Source organism: Panthera uncia, chromosome B4 (genome assembly GCF_023721935.1).
Source record: "Panthera uncia isolate 11264 chromosome B4, Puncia_PCG_1.0, whole genome shotgun sequence".
Taxonomy (NCBI): domain Eukaryota; kingdom Metazoa; phylum Chordata; class Mammalia; order Carnivora; family Felidae; genus Panthera; species Panthera uncia.
Window position 1 is genome coordinate 79,808,400 of NC_064809.1, and position 15,033 is coordinate 79,823,432.

The following is a 15,033-nucleotide window of genomic DNA, read 5'->3' on the forward strand; positions in this document are numbered from 1 at the left end:
AAACCTGATAAAGACACCACAAGAAAGGAAAACTACAGGACAATATCTCTGATAAACACAGAGGCAAAAAATCCTCAACAAAATACTAGCAAACCGAATGCAACAATACATTAAAAATATCATTCAGGGTGCCTGAGGGACTCGATCAGTTGAATGTCTGACTCTTGTTTTCAGTTCAGGTCATGATCTCATGATTTGTGAGATCAAGCCCCACATCTGGCTCTGTGCTGACACAGCAGAGCCTACTTGGGATTCTCTCTCCCCCTCTCTCTATTCCTCTCCCATGCTCACACATGTGTGCACTATTTCTCTTTCTTTCCCTCTCTCTCTCTCTCTCCCTCTCTCAAAATAAATAAATAAACATGAAAATATTTTTAAATAATTTTTTTTAAAAAAATCATTCACTACAATCAAGTGGGATTTATTCCTGGGTTGCACATGTGGTTCAATACTTGTCAATCAGGGATTCCTGGGTGGCTCAGTCAGTTAAGCATCTGACTTCAGCTCAGGTCATGATCTTACAGCTCATGAGTTCAAGTCCTGCATCAGGCTCTGTGCTGACAGCTCAAAAGCCTGGAGCCTGCTTCGGATTCTGTCTCTCCCTCTCTCTCTGCCCTTCCCCTACTCGCTCTCTGTCTCTCTCTCCTTCAAAAATAAATAAACATTAAAAAAAAATTTAGGGGCGCCTGGGTGGCTCAGTCGGTTAAGCATCCGACTTCGGCTCAGGTCATGATCTCACAGCCCGTGAGTTCAAGCCCCACGTCGGGGTCTGTGCTGACAGCTCGGAGCCTGGAGCCTGTTTCGGATTCTGTGTCTCCCTCTCTCTCTGCCCCTCCCCCTTCATGCTCTGTCTCTCTCTGTCTCAAAAATAAATAAACATTAAAAAAATATTTTTAATTTTTTTTAAAAACATTTGTATGGCACAAAAACAGACACATAGACCAATGGAATAGAATAGAAACCCCAGAACTAGACCCACAAACGTATGGCCAACTAATCTTTGACAAAGCAGGAAAGAACATCCAATGGAAAAAAGACAGTCTCTTTAACAAATGGTGCTGGGAGAACTGGACAGCAACGTGCAGAAGATTGAAACTAGACCACTTTCTCACACCAGTCACAAAAATAAACTCAAAATGGATAAAGGACCCGAATGTGAGACAGGAAACCATCAAAACCCTAGAGGAGAAAGCAAGAAAAGACCTCTCTGACCTCAGCCATAGCAATTTCTTACTTGACACATCCCCAGAGGCAAGGGAATTAAAAGCAAAAATGAACTACTGGGTCTTTATGAAGATAAAAAGCTTCTGCACAGCAAAGGAAACAACCAACAAAACTAAAGGGCAACCAATGGAATGGGAAAAGATATTTGCAAATGACATATCAGACAAAGGGCTAGTATCCAAAATCTATAAAGAGCTCACCAAACTCCACACCCGAAAAACAAATAACCCAGTGAAGAAATGGGCAGAAAACATGAATAGACACTTCTCTAAAGAAGACATCCGGATGGCCAACAGGCACATGAAAAGATGTTCAACGTCGCTCCTTATTAGGGAAATACAAATCAAAACCACACTCAGACATCACCTCACGCCAGTCAGAGTGGCCAAAATGAACAAATCAGGGGACTATAGATGCTGGCGAGGATGTGGAGAAACGGGAACCCTCTTGCACTGTTGGTGGGAATGCAAATTGGTGCAGCCGCTCTGGAAAACAGTGTAGAGGTTCCTCGAAAAATTAAAAATAGACCTACCCTATGACCCAGCAATAGCACTGCTAGGAATTTACCCAAGGGATACAGTACTGATGCATAAGGGGCACTTGTACCCCAATGTTTATAGCAGCACTCTCAACAATAGGCAAATTATGGAAAGAGCCTAAATGCCCATCAACTGATGAATGGATAAAGACATTGTGGTTTATATACACAATGGAGTATTACGTGGCAATGAGAAAGAATGAAATATGGCCCTTTGTAGCAACGTGGATGGAACTGAAGAATGTGATGCTAAGTGAAATAAGCCATACAGAGAAAGACAGATACCATATGTTTTCACTCTTATGTGGATCCTGAGAAACTTAACAGAAATCCATGGGAGAGGGGAAGGAAAAAAAAAAAAAAAAAAAAGAGGTTAGAGTGGGAGAGAACCAAAGCATAAGAGACTCTTAAAAACTGAGAACAAACTGAGTGTTGATGGCGGGTGGGAGGGAGGAGAGGGTGGGTGATGGGTATTGAGGAGGGCACCTTTTGGGATGAGCACTGGGTGTTGAATGGAAACCAATTTGCAAATAAACTTCACATATTGAAAAAAAATAAAAAGATAAACAAAATACTTTTCACATGCTAAAAAAATAAAAATAAATTAAAAAAATAAAAAATAAAAACATTTGTGAATCTATCAATGTGATACATCACATTAGTATAAGAAAGGTTGAGAACCATATGATCCTCTCAATAGATGCAGAAAAAGCATTTGACAAAGTACAACATCCATGCATGATTAAAAAAACCCTCGGGGCACCTGGGTGGCTCAGTCGGTTAAGCGTCCGACTTCGGCTCAGGTCACGATCTTGCGGTCCGTGAGTTCGAGCCCCGCGTCGGGCTCTGGGCTGACTGCTCAGAGCCTGGAGCCTGTTTCGGATTCTGTGTCTCCCTCTCTCTCTGCCCCTCCCCTGTTCATGCTCTGTCTCTCTCTGTCTCAAAAATAAATAAACGTTAAAAAAAAAAAAAAAAAAACCCTCAACAAAGTAGGATTTAGAGGAAACATACCTCAACATAATAAAGACCTTATAGGAAAAACACACAGTGAACATCATCCTAAATGTGGAAAAACTGAGAGCTTTTCTCCTAAGGTCAGGAACAAGACAAGAATGTCCACTCTCAACACTTGTATCCAACATAGTACTGGAAGCCACAGCCATAGCAATAAGACAACAAAAACTAATAAAGGAATCCAAATCAGCAAAGAAGTATTGACAGATAACATGATACTATCTATAGAAAACCCTAAAGAATCCACAAAAAAATTGCTGGAACTCATAAATGAATTGGGTAAAGTCATAAGATACAAAATCAACATACAGAAATCTGTTGCACTTTTATACACCAATAATAAAGTGGCAGAACAAGAAATCAAGGTATCAATCCCACTTAGAATTGCAACAAAAATTAGATACCTAGGAATAAACCTAATGAAAGAGGTTAAAGACCTGTACTCTGAAAACTATAAAACATGGATGAAAGATTGAAGATGATACAAAGAAATGGAAAGACATTCCATGCTCATGGATTGGAAGAACAAATATTGTTAAAATGTCTATACTACCCAAAGCAATCTATACATTTAATGCAATCCCTATAAAAATACCAGAAGTATTTTTCTCAGAGGTATAACAAACAATCCTAAAATTTGTATGGAACCACAAAAGACCCCAAAGAGCCAAACCACACTTAGAAAAACAGAGATGGAGGCATAACAATTCTGGACTTCAAGTTATATTACAAACCTATCATAATTGGGGTACCTGGATGGCTCAGTCAGTTAAGTGTCTGACTCTTGATTTCAGCTCAGGTCATGATCTCACAGTTCATGGGTTTGGGCCCCACATTGAGCTCTGTGCTGACAGTGTGGAGCCTGCTTGGGATTCTCTGTCTCTTGATCTCTCTCTCTGACCCTCCCACACCCGCATGCACAATCTTTCTCAAAAATAAATAAACTTTAAAAATAAAAAGAATGAAACAAAGCTGTCATAATCAAAACAGTATGGCACTGGCACAAAATAGGAACAATAGATCAATACAACAGAATAGAAAACCCAGAAATAAACCCACAACTCTATGGTCAATTAATCTTTGACAAAGCAGGAAAGAATATCCAATGGGGGAAAATGTCTCTTCAACAAATGGTATTGGGAAAACTGGACAGCAACAGGCAAAAAAATTAAAATGGACCACTTTCTTACACCATACACAAAAATAATTTCAAAATGGATTAAAGACCTAAATGTGAAACCCGAAACCATAAAAATTCTAGAAGAAAACACAGCAGTAATTTCTTTGACATAGGCCATAACAACTTCTTTCTAGAAATGTGTGTAATTTTTCTAGCAACTGTACTTCAATAAGGCTTTTTTAAGCTTCAAATTAAATGAAAAGTTTAAATTTCATGGAAGGATTAAATAATTTTAAAATGAAATAAACATAATCCATCAATACAATTTACTATATCAACAAAAAAATTTTGTAAATATATGATTATCTCAGTATATGCAGAAAATGCATAATTAAAATTCAACATACATTCATGATTTTTTTAACTCCTAGAAAATTAGAGAGAGAAGTAAATTTTTCAACTTAATATAAGGCCTCCATGAAAAAACAACAACTAACATTAATCTTAATGGGAAAAACTGAATGTCTTTCACCTAAGATTGGGAACAAGGCAATGTCCACTGTCACCACTCATATTCAATACTGTTATAGAAGTCCACTTATAAAAGTGGAATAAGACATGAAAAAATATTGGAAAGAAAGAAATAAAACTGTCTTATTTGTAGACTGCATGATCAACACAAAATTCCAAAGATTCTACAAAGGCTACTGGAACTAATAAGTGAATTTAGCAAGATCACAAAGTGCAAGTAAACATATAAAAATCAACTAAATTTCTATATATTAACAATGAGCAATTACTGGAGTTTACAAGAAATAGTACCAGAGACAAGACAGCTGTGTAAGTTCTCTGGAGATCTGCATACGGTTCCCTTGAGTCATCACTGAGTACTAATCAGCAAATGTGTATAATAAAACTACCCAAGGTTTGATCTAGGCTTCTCTGGCTTCTTTCTGTATGAACCAAGAAGACATCTAGCTAACCCCCAAAACAAAGATCCCTGAAGCCATCTCCCTAAGGCAAAGACAACAGGTCTTTTTTTGTAGCTACAGAGACTTATTAATGAATTCCCATGCCTTCCTTGAGGGCACTTCCATTAGTTCCCTAGAAGCCAGATACAGTTTCAGGGTGAGCAGGCAAAAAGGAAACTGGAATTTCAGATGGAATCATGAAGGGTATAGAAAAGGTGAACAGAAACCTGTTCACAATATTCTAAAATATGAGAAATATAGGGAAGCTTCTCAAAGCTTGAAAACAACGAAATTAAGACAAATCAAAAGACATCTAATATATAGACACATATTCATGATCTTAACAGCTAGAAATTGTTGGTAAAAACTGAAAAACTAAACCCAAAATCTATTAAGAACTTACCAAACTCAACACCCAAAACACAAGAAATGGGCAGAGGACATGAATAGACACTTTTCCAAAGAAGACATCCAGATGGCCAATAGACAAATGAAAAGCTGCTCAACATGACTCATCATCAGGGAAATACAAATCAAAACCACACTGAGATACCACTTTACACCAGTCAGAGTGGCTAAAATTAACAATTCAGGAAACAACAGATGCTGGTGAGGATGTGGAGAAACAGGAACCCTCTTGCACTTTTGGTGAAAATGCAAATTGGTGCAGCCACTCTGGAAAACAGTATGAAGGTTTCTCAAAAAATTAAAAATAAAATTATCCTACAACTGAGCAACTGCACTTCTAGGAATTTATTCAAAGGACACAAGAGTGCTGATTCATAGGAGCACTTGTACCCCAATGTTTATAGCAGCACTTTCAACGACAGCCAAATTATGGAAAGAGACCAAATGTCCATCAACTGATGAAATGGATAAAGAAGATGCGGTTTTACATACAATGGAATACTACTTGGCAATGAGAAAGAATGAAATCCTGCCATTTGCAACAACGTGGATGGCACTGGAGTATATTATGCTAAGTGAAATAAGTCAGTCAGAGAAAGACAGATATCATATGTTTTCACTCATAGGTGGAACTTGAGAAACTTAACAGAAGACCATGGGAGAAGGGAAGGAAAAAAAATAGTTTCAAATAGAGAGGGAGGCAAACCATAAAAGACTCTTAAATACAGAGAACAAACTGAGGGTTGATGGGGGGTGGGAGGCAAGGGAAGGGGGAAATGGGTGATGGGCATGGAGGAGGGCACTTGTTGGGATGAGCACTGGGTATCGTATGTAAGCAATGAATCATGGGAATCTACCCTCAAAACCATATATATACATTGTATGTTATGTATGTATATATACATTGTATGTTAGCTAACTTGACAATAACTTATATTTAAAAATAATAATAAAATAAATCCTCACAAATAAAAATTCAGTAAAAAAAAAACTGAAAAACTAAGATTTCAGGAGAGGGAAAAGAATTGTCCAAGGTCTCAGTGTTAATAACAGAACTAGACTAGAATCAAAGTCTTCTGATGTCTGATACAGAGGCATACCATGTCCACATCATGAAAAAGTACCCTTATTTAACGCCATGTCTGAGCATAATATTTGAGCAATACAATTTAAAATAAAATGAATATTGTGATCAGGCTGGACATATATGGCTATGCTTCAGGGCTAGCCAAAATTATAAGGATGACAAAGTTGTCTGATACCTTTTGACCTACTTATCAGTTCTCAAAAGTATTTATGAACAGAGAAAACAGACTCTTAACTATAGAGAACAGAGGGTTATCAGGGGGGTGGAGGGAGATGGTGAAATAGCCGATGGGAATTAAAAGTACACTTATAATGATAAGCATGGAAAACTGTACAGGACTGTTGAATCACTATATTGAACACCTGAAATGAATATAACACTGTATGTTAACTATACTGGAATTAAAATTTTAAGCTAAATTAAAAAAACTACTAACAGTTATTACCAACTACATTATCAACAACTGATAGGGACACATATTCATTAGGAAGCAAGCTCTTAGGTAAGTATTTTGTCATCTTCTCGGGGGATTTTTGACAAATTGTCCTGCTTACAATTTGTGGCCAGAACAACTATATCCTGAGTAAATTAGTGAATTCTGATTACAAATTCCCCTGAGTACCACTTGGTTTTTTCCCAGCACTGATCCCCTGAGTCTGCAATAGAAGAGTCTATAAAGCAAATGTCTCTTTTCATTGAATGGAACCTGTTCAGAGCCTCTCACATGACCTAAAACTTCAGAACCTTAGATTCCAGAAGGAACCATGGACCATAGCACAAGGGGGAAGCTTCCAACCCCACCTCAGACTTTCCCTGACCCTTCTGCTGCATGATTTGGATGTTGACTAAGTAACAGAATTTTGTCTTTGGATAGCTATTTTTTAGGATTGTTGCTGCCGTAAGGGAAGAAAAGGCTAGATAAAAAAGAAGAATGGGTCAAGAAAAGATTTCTATGGAAATGTAATCCTGTGACTATTTGTACAGAGTTGCCTCCACATTTCGCTGCAAGTCTGAGCTCTTTTCATGAAACCACAGAGGACTTGCCAGACTGTACACTCCCTGCTCCCTCTTTGGGGGATCCTCAGAGGCCTGACAAGCTTGTGTTGTCCCTGGGCTGGTGAGTTCCTGAGGCCACTTCTCAGATAACCAGTCACTGTGCAGAAAAGGAGGGAGCCACAGAGCATAGTTTCCCTTGTCAGAGCCCCGAAATGACCCAAGACCAAGGTTTCTGAATTACTAGGCAAATTGGCTACTGCTCCTGTGAGCTTTCTTGTGCTCATTCTCAGAAAACAACAGGTTAAGAAACTTAAAAATTAAAAAAAAAATTAAAAAAATAAAGCTAGAGGATAGTCCTCTCCAAAGAGATCCCTGTACTCCCATGTTCATTACAACATTATTCACAGTATTCAAGGTATGGAAACAACCTAGTTGGCCATCAATGGATGAATGGATAAAGAAAATGTAATATATATAATGGACTATTATTCGGCCTCAAAAAAGAAGGCAGTCCTGCCACCTGCAATGACATAGATGAACGTGGAGGCCATTATACTATGTGAAATGAGCCAGACAAAGACAAATACTGTATGGTATCTTTTATATGTAGGATCTAAATAAAAAGCCAAACTGAAGGAAACAGAGTAGAATGGTGGTTACCATGGGCTGGGTGGGGGTAAATAGGGAGAGGTTGATAGAAGTGTACAAGCTTTCAGTTATAAGATGAATAAGGTCTGAAGACCTAATGTATAACATAGTGACTGTCCGTGTCCCTTCTGCTAGCAGCTCTTGGTCTTTTGGCCATCCTGGTGGTTCCTCGAGGGGCCGGCTGCCTCGCTCCTGGCCTTGCGAATCCGGCCCAGGCCCCGGGGGGGGGGGGGGGGGGGGCATCCTCTGGTACAGGAGGCTCCCAGAACCGGGCTGCACTTGCCAAAGCGCCGGCTCTGGCCCAGCTCCCTGCGTGGGAACTGGAAGGGGCCTCTGGGAGCAGACGAGCCCAGGCGCCGTAGGCTTAGCAGACGTGGCCGTGTACTTCTCGCTGTAGGAGTGGGGGTGTCTGCGGCCTGCTCAGAGGGCCTGTAGCTGGACGTGGTGCCGGAGACCTACAGTCATCTGGGCGCGCTCGGTGAAGTCCCGCCTACTCGCCTGGGCCACCTCCCGGCCCACCCCGCCCACACTCGGGCTGGCACCCGCAGTGAGAGGCCCCAGGTCAGGAAGTCGGGACAGCAGGGGGCGGCCTCCGCGTGGCGTTTGCGTTCTCCCAGGGTTCCAAGGCACTAAGCCAGCCCTCATCTGGGTGGAGGAAGGGGCCGACCTGTGGGGCCCTGATGCCCAGGGTCCGGAGGTGGAAGAGTGTCTGACAGAAACAGACTCAGATTCCAGAAAAGGACGGGAAAGGACAAAGAGAAAGGACTGAGGCACCGGAGAAGATCCTTTCTGTGGAAGCTCAGCCTCCTGGGCTGAAGGCTCTGAAACACCCTTCTGCTGGGCTCCCTTAGAGCTTGGAGCGACCATCCAAGGCAACCCGCCGAGCTCACCCCCCACTCTGTGCCCACCCCGTCCCCAGAGCAGGCCAGCGTCACGGTTGCTACATGAGCGGAAGGAGTTTTGCCTGGCGCTCGGCCCTGGTGGCGCACCTGTGCACCCACACGGGCGAGAAGCCTTTCTGTAGCCCTGACTGTGGCAAGGGTTTTGGCCCGGCCTCCTCTCCGAGCAAGCACCGGGCCAGCTATGGCGAGAGCCGTCCTACCGCTGCCCGGACCGTGGCCGGGCTTCCCCCGGCGCTCAGCCCTCACCACTCACCTACGGGTCCATGCAGACCAGAAGCCCTGCCGCCGTGATGACTGTGGCCGCTGCTTTAGCCGGAGCTCTGCCAGCTCCAAGCACCAGCGGGTCCACGGCAGCGAGACTCCCTTCCAGTGCGAGGACTGTGGCCACGCCACTGCTCATGCGTCAGACCTTCGGCGTCATGTGCGCACGCACACTGGAGAGGAGCCCTACCCATGCCCAGACTGCGGGCGCTGCTTCTTCAGAGCTCAGAAATAGCAGCGCATCGGTGGACCCACAGCGGACCACCCCTACCTCTGTCCTCAACGTGGCAGGCGCTTTGGCCAGAAGTCAGCCGTGGCCAAGCACCAGTGGGTCCATAGGCCTGGTGCCGGGAGACACAGAGGCCAGGGTGCCAGTGGGTTGCCTGTGCCCCTGGCCCCTGGCCACGGGGACCTGGACCCACCTGTGGGCTTCCAACACTACCCAGAAATATACCAGGAGTGTGGGTGATGGTCTCAAAGGTTGCAAGCCCAAGGGTGGAGATCTAGACGTTGCCTGAGGCCCAGGCTGGGCTCGGGGGCCTGAACCTCTGTGGCGGCTCCAGGGAAGTCACAGAACTCTGGGCAAGAGGTGGACCTGGGGGATGAGGACCATCTTACCTTGGGCCTTCACACGCTGGATCTGCTGACACCTTGCTCCCAACTGTCCCAGACTCTAGAATCCCCCTTTGCCGAGTTAAGACGTGAGGTAAGCACCTTCACAAGACAACCCCTGTGGGGACGGAAAAGCTGTTTCTCAGCTTAGACAAGAGGACTGAAGTAGAAAAGAACTTTGTTTTATCCATTGTCCTTTTTAGTGCAGGAATTGAAAACTGGTGGCCATGTACTGAATCTGGCTTGCAGCAACCTTTTAAACATTATTTTGGGCCCAACCAGCATTTTAAAATGTTACAAATTACTGGTTAAGATTTAAAAAGATATTTCTTTCACACGTAGGTTTCTGGCCTCTTCAAAGGTTTGGCAACTTGACCTGAGCTGAGGGACAGCTGTTCGGCATGCCCACCACTCCATATCCGCTCCTGTCCAATGTCAGCTGGCACTTATCATTGTCTGTCCATGTCTCTGGTAAAGCAGGCCCTCTCCATCTGGCATTTTCCCCTCATTTACGTGACCTGTTTGGCTCCTATATTCATTTGGGTTTGCACACTGGTGTACACCATTCATGTTTTCCTGAATCAGGGATTCAGGTAGACAGCATATATGTTAAAGGGTGGCAGGAGAGAAGTAAAAGCAGATTTTATTTAAAAAAAAAAAAGAAGACCATAGACTATAGTGGATAATACTGTATTGTGTAATTGAAATTTCTTAAGAGAATAGAACTTAAATGTTCTCACCAAAAACAAAACAAAAAAATGCTTAATATGTGAGGTGATGGATGTGCTAATTAACTGTGGGGTCCTTTCACGATGTATACATATATCAAATCATCATAATGTATACTTTAAATATCTTACAATTTTATTTATAAATTATACCTCGGTATATCTGGGGGTGGGGGGAGGGAAGGGAGTCTGAGTAAAAATAAGACACCCCCTCTCTTCCAGTAATTTACAATCCAGATGCAAATGTCAGACAACTTTTAATAAGGGATCAATGTAAGCAAACAGCAAGGTAAGTGAAAAATGCTTCTTATTCCAAAATACATGCTACATATGCAAACAATGCTTTTAGAAGTAGAAAATTTTGTTGTGAAACCGAGAGTTGATGGAAGGTAGTGGGTGGGAGATGGGCTAAATGGGTGATGGGTATTAAGGAGAGCACTTGTCAGGGCACCTGGGTGGCTAAGTCAGTTAAGCATCTAACTTCAGCTCAAGTCATGATCTCACAATTTGTGGGTTCAAGCCCTGCATCAGGCTCTGTGCTGACAGCTCAGAGCCTGGAGCCTGCTTAGGATTCTGTGTCTCCCTCTGTCTCTGCCCCTCCCCGACTTGTTCTCTGTCTCGCTCTGTCTCTCAAAAATAAATAAACATTTAAAAATTAAAAAAAAAAAAAAAGGAGGGCACTTGTGTTGAGCACTGGGTGTTATATGCAAGTGATGATTCACTAAACTCTACCCCTGAAAATAATAATACACTGTATATTAACTAACTAGAACTTAAATAAAAAATTTGAAGGAAAAAAATTTTTTGTTGTGAATACAGATCTGAGAAGACCAGTGCATCTACTGATAAGGGAAAGGTAAGTGCTGAGCAGATGAACAAAAAACAGTCCCTAGGCTCAAGATGTTTGTGGCCTGGCAGGGAAGAGAGGTTCTATCCTACGTCACTGACTCTACAGAAATATAACAGAGGCACAAATTATGTGTTACCAGAGCTGGGAGAAAGCAGAAGAATCAGCAGGCCTACGGGAAAGGCCTCATGTAAGAGGTCACACTTAGACTGGATCTTGAAGGATGAATAGGTGTTTGCCAGTTCTAAAGAGAACTGGGGGAAGAGCAGAGAATTCTATGTAGCCTTTTTCAGAGGAAATAAAAGAAATAAAAGAGGAAAGAAATAAGGAAAGGAGAGGGAAAAGTCACTGACATTCAATAATACCTCAAAGATTCTGAAAGATCTAGGCTGATTTCTGACTAGGGAAGAGTCTCCGGAAGCTTCTGCTCTGCTTCCCTGAATCTATAGGGAGACAGTGGACAGGTAAAAGAATGATGCACTTTAGGAGAAATTTTCATCTTCTTCATCCTAATTTCTGATGCTCCTATCTGCCCAGGTTGCACATTTCTGGAAAGGGCTGAGGACCACAATGGCCAATCAGACCATAGTGACTGAGTTCTTCCTCCAAGGCCTGACAGACACCAAAGAGCTTCAGGTGGCAGTTTTCCTGCTCCTGCTGCTTGCCTACCTTGTGACTGTCTCTGGAAACCTGGTTGTCATCAGCCTGACCTTGCTGGACACACGCCTGCAAACCCCTATGTACTTCTTCCTCCGGAATCTGTCCTGCCTAGAAATTTGGTTCCAAACCGTCATCGTGCCCAAGATGTTGCTCAACATTGCCACAGACACCAAGACCATCAGTTTTGCTGGCTGCATTACTCAGGACTTTTTCCACATCTTCCTGGGGGCTACAGAGTTCCTCCTCCTCACAGCCATGGCCTATGACCGGTATAGTGCCATCTGCCAGCCCCTCCACTACCCCATCCTCATGAGCAACAGAGTCTGCACACAGCTTATCCTCACCTGCTGGCTGGCAGGATTCTTCTTCATCATAGCGCCTGTCATCCTGACCAGTCAGCTTCCATTCTGTGACACCCACATCAACCACTTCTTCTGCGACTATACGCCTCTAATGGAGGTGGTGTGCAGTGGGCCACAGGTGTTAGAGATGGTGGATTTTACCCTGGCCGTGGTGGCGCTGGTCAGCACTCTAGTGCTGATCGCCATATCCTATGTCCAGATCATCCGGACAATTGTCAGGATCCCCTCGGTCCAAGAGCGAAAGAAAGTTTTCTCCACCTGTTCCTCCCATATCATTGTGGTCACCCTGTGCTATGGCAGCTGCTTCTTCATGTATGTGAAGCCCTCTCCAGGCAAGGGGGTTGATTTCAACAAAGGAGTGTCCCTAATCAATACAATTATTGCCCCCCTCTTGAATCCCTTTATCTACACTCTCAGGAACCAACAAGTTAAGCAAGTAGTGAAAGACCTGATCAGGAAAATGGCATGGCTCCAAAATAAATGACAGCCCTACAAGTCACCTTCCAGGGAAATAGGACTCTCCTCCCCAGAGTCCAAGAATTCTACAAAAAAGTATTTTCAAGGTTAAGCTTTCATGAATACTTTCTTCAAAATCCTCAAAGCTTCCATCCATTCCCTGGCCCCAAAGCCACACCCGTATTTTAGGTATTTGTTATGTCAGCACCCCACTTCCAGGTACCAAAATATGTATTAATTACCTATTGCCCCTTAATGACTTACACACAAAACCTAGTGGCGTAAAACAACAAACATTTGTCATCTCATAGCTTCAGTGGGCCAGAACCTGGGTGATTAGATCAGTAACTCCTGCTTAAGGTGACTCACGAGACTGTAGTCAGGCTGTCGACCAGGGCTGTGGCCTCACCCAAAGTCATGATTGAGGGCGCATGTGCTTCCAAGTTTACTCACTTGGTTGTCAGTAGAAATATCCCTGTGGGACCAAAACCAATGCTCCCTATAGACCAGGGAGGGAGGTGAAGAAAAAAGAAAGAAAAGTAAGACTGGGTCAAGAGTCTGAACAGGGACCACTCAAAAACATCGTAGTTTCAGGGCTATGCAGTCCTGGGTGACTCAGTCAGTTAAGCATCCAATTTCAGCTCAGGTCATGATCTCACGGTTCATGGGTTTGAGCCTCACATCGGGCTCTGTGCTTACAGCTCAGAGCCTGGAGCCTGTTTCAGATTCTGTGTCTCCCTCTGTCTCTCTGCCTCCCCTGCTTGTCTTCTGTCTCTCTCTCTCAAAAATAAATAAACATTAAAAAAATTATCTAAGTAAAAACACAGTAGTGTCCCCCAATGACAAATCTAAATGTCCCTCTGTATGAAGAGGCAGCTCTGAAACTCCAGGAAGGCAGGGTATTAACCAGACATCAAGGGCAAATTTGAGTTGTACACACAGTCACAGACTTCGGACTCCAACTACACCATCATATGCACCACTGCTATACTTCCAGAGCTTAGGCCTCACTCACCCTCCTGACCTTTCCCCACATCCCTTATGCCAAGTCCACCACATTCACCCCACTGTCAGCCTCCTCTTTCTCTGCTCCCAAGATAGCTTTATCCTAAAGGAACAGGAAGCCCCCAGACCTGGCCTGTTCTGGCTTCATGCCTCCCCCTTCAATCCTGGCCTTCACGGGTGCTCAGGAATCCCTTTCCTCACCTCTGAAATCCCTGACAAAAGTCCTTGGGGGACAATATTTCTCTCTTCAATCATGATCCTTCCCTTTCCCACTCTTTCTCTCCTTGGTCAGCTCATTACATAATTTTCAGAAAAGCATGAAGCTGTGCAGCCTAAGCCCAGAAAAATTCACTCCCTTCACCTCAGTGTATCTCTGGCCCTGCATCTGCTTTCTCATCCTTGCCTCCTCTTTCAGAGGAGAGGGATCTCTGGATCTCTGTTACCTCAAAAGATGCAACATGGTGCCGGGGATATTAAAAACAACATAGGAGCGCCTGGGTGGTTCAGCTGGTTAAGCATCCAACTCTTTATTTGGGCTCAGGTAATGATCTCATGGTTCATGAGATCGAACCCCACATCGGGCTCTGTGCTGACAGCATGGAGCTGTTTGGGATTCTCTCTCTCCCTCTCTCTCTGCCCTTCCCCTGTTCACCCTCTCTCTACCTCTCTCTCAAAACAAATAAACATTCTTTTCAAAAAAGAACACAAATTCTCAAGCTAGGCAGGCCTTTATTTAGACCCTACTTCTCCTGATTTCTAGTTTATGTGGCCTTGAGCCTGGGTTTCGTCTTCTAAAAAATAGTCTGCAATAGAAAATATTTGATGCTTCTAGCCCTTTTCTTTCCCTCCCCAGCCCCTCACAGCTGGACCTTCACCAGCTTTTGCTCACTTGCCTCCACCATGCTGCTTCTTTTGAGGTAATAGGTATGCAGAAATACCCACTCCTCTGAGAGGGGTTGGTTCCCCAAACTAGCTCCAAATCATTCCCATTTGTATTCATAGTACCACCATCCTTTCACTTTTGAGGCTAGACATCTCTTTTTTTTTTTAATATTTATTTATTTTAGGGAGAGCACAAGAGAGGGAGGGCAGAGAGAGGAAGACAGATGATCCAAAGTGGGCTCTGCACTGACAGGCTTACAACAGAGAGCCCAATGTGGGGCTCAGACTCAAAAACAGTGAGATCACGACCTG

General features: G+C 43.4%; 1 protein-coding gene and 1 pseudogene across 1 annotated transcript; both read left to right on the forward strand.

Annotated features, from left to right (window-relative positions):
• The first annotated feature begins 8,103 nt into the window (after positions 1-8,103).
• LOC125919862 (zinc finger protein 764-like) lies at positions 8,104-9,641 on the forward strand (annotated as a pseudogene).
• Positions 9,642-11,910: 2,269 nt separating this feature from the next.
• On the forward strand, positions 11,911-12,862 carry LOC125919863 (olfactory receptor 2AP1-like). Its single transcript, XM_049626691.1, has one exon. The coding sequence runs from the start codon at positions 11,927-11,929 to the stop codon at positions 12,860-12,862; it is 936 nt and encodes a 311-aa protein (XP_049482648.1). The 5' UTR covers positions 11,911-11,926.
• The last annotated feature ends 2,171 nt before the right edge of the window (positions 12,863-15,033 follow it).

Excerpts from the sequence above, each read along its gene's own strand:
- LOC125919863 (XM_049626691.1), top strand. The coding sequence starts at position 11,927 with ATGGCCAATCAGACCATAGTGACTGAGTTCTTCCTCCAAGGCCTGACA.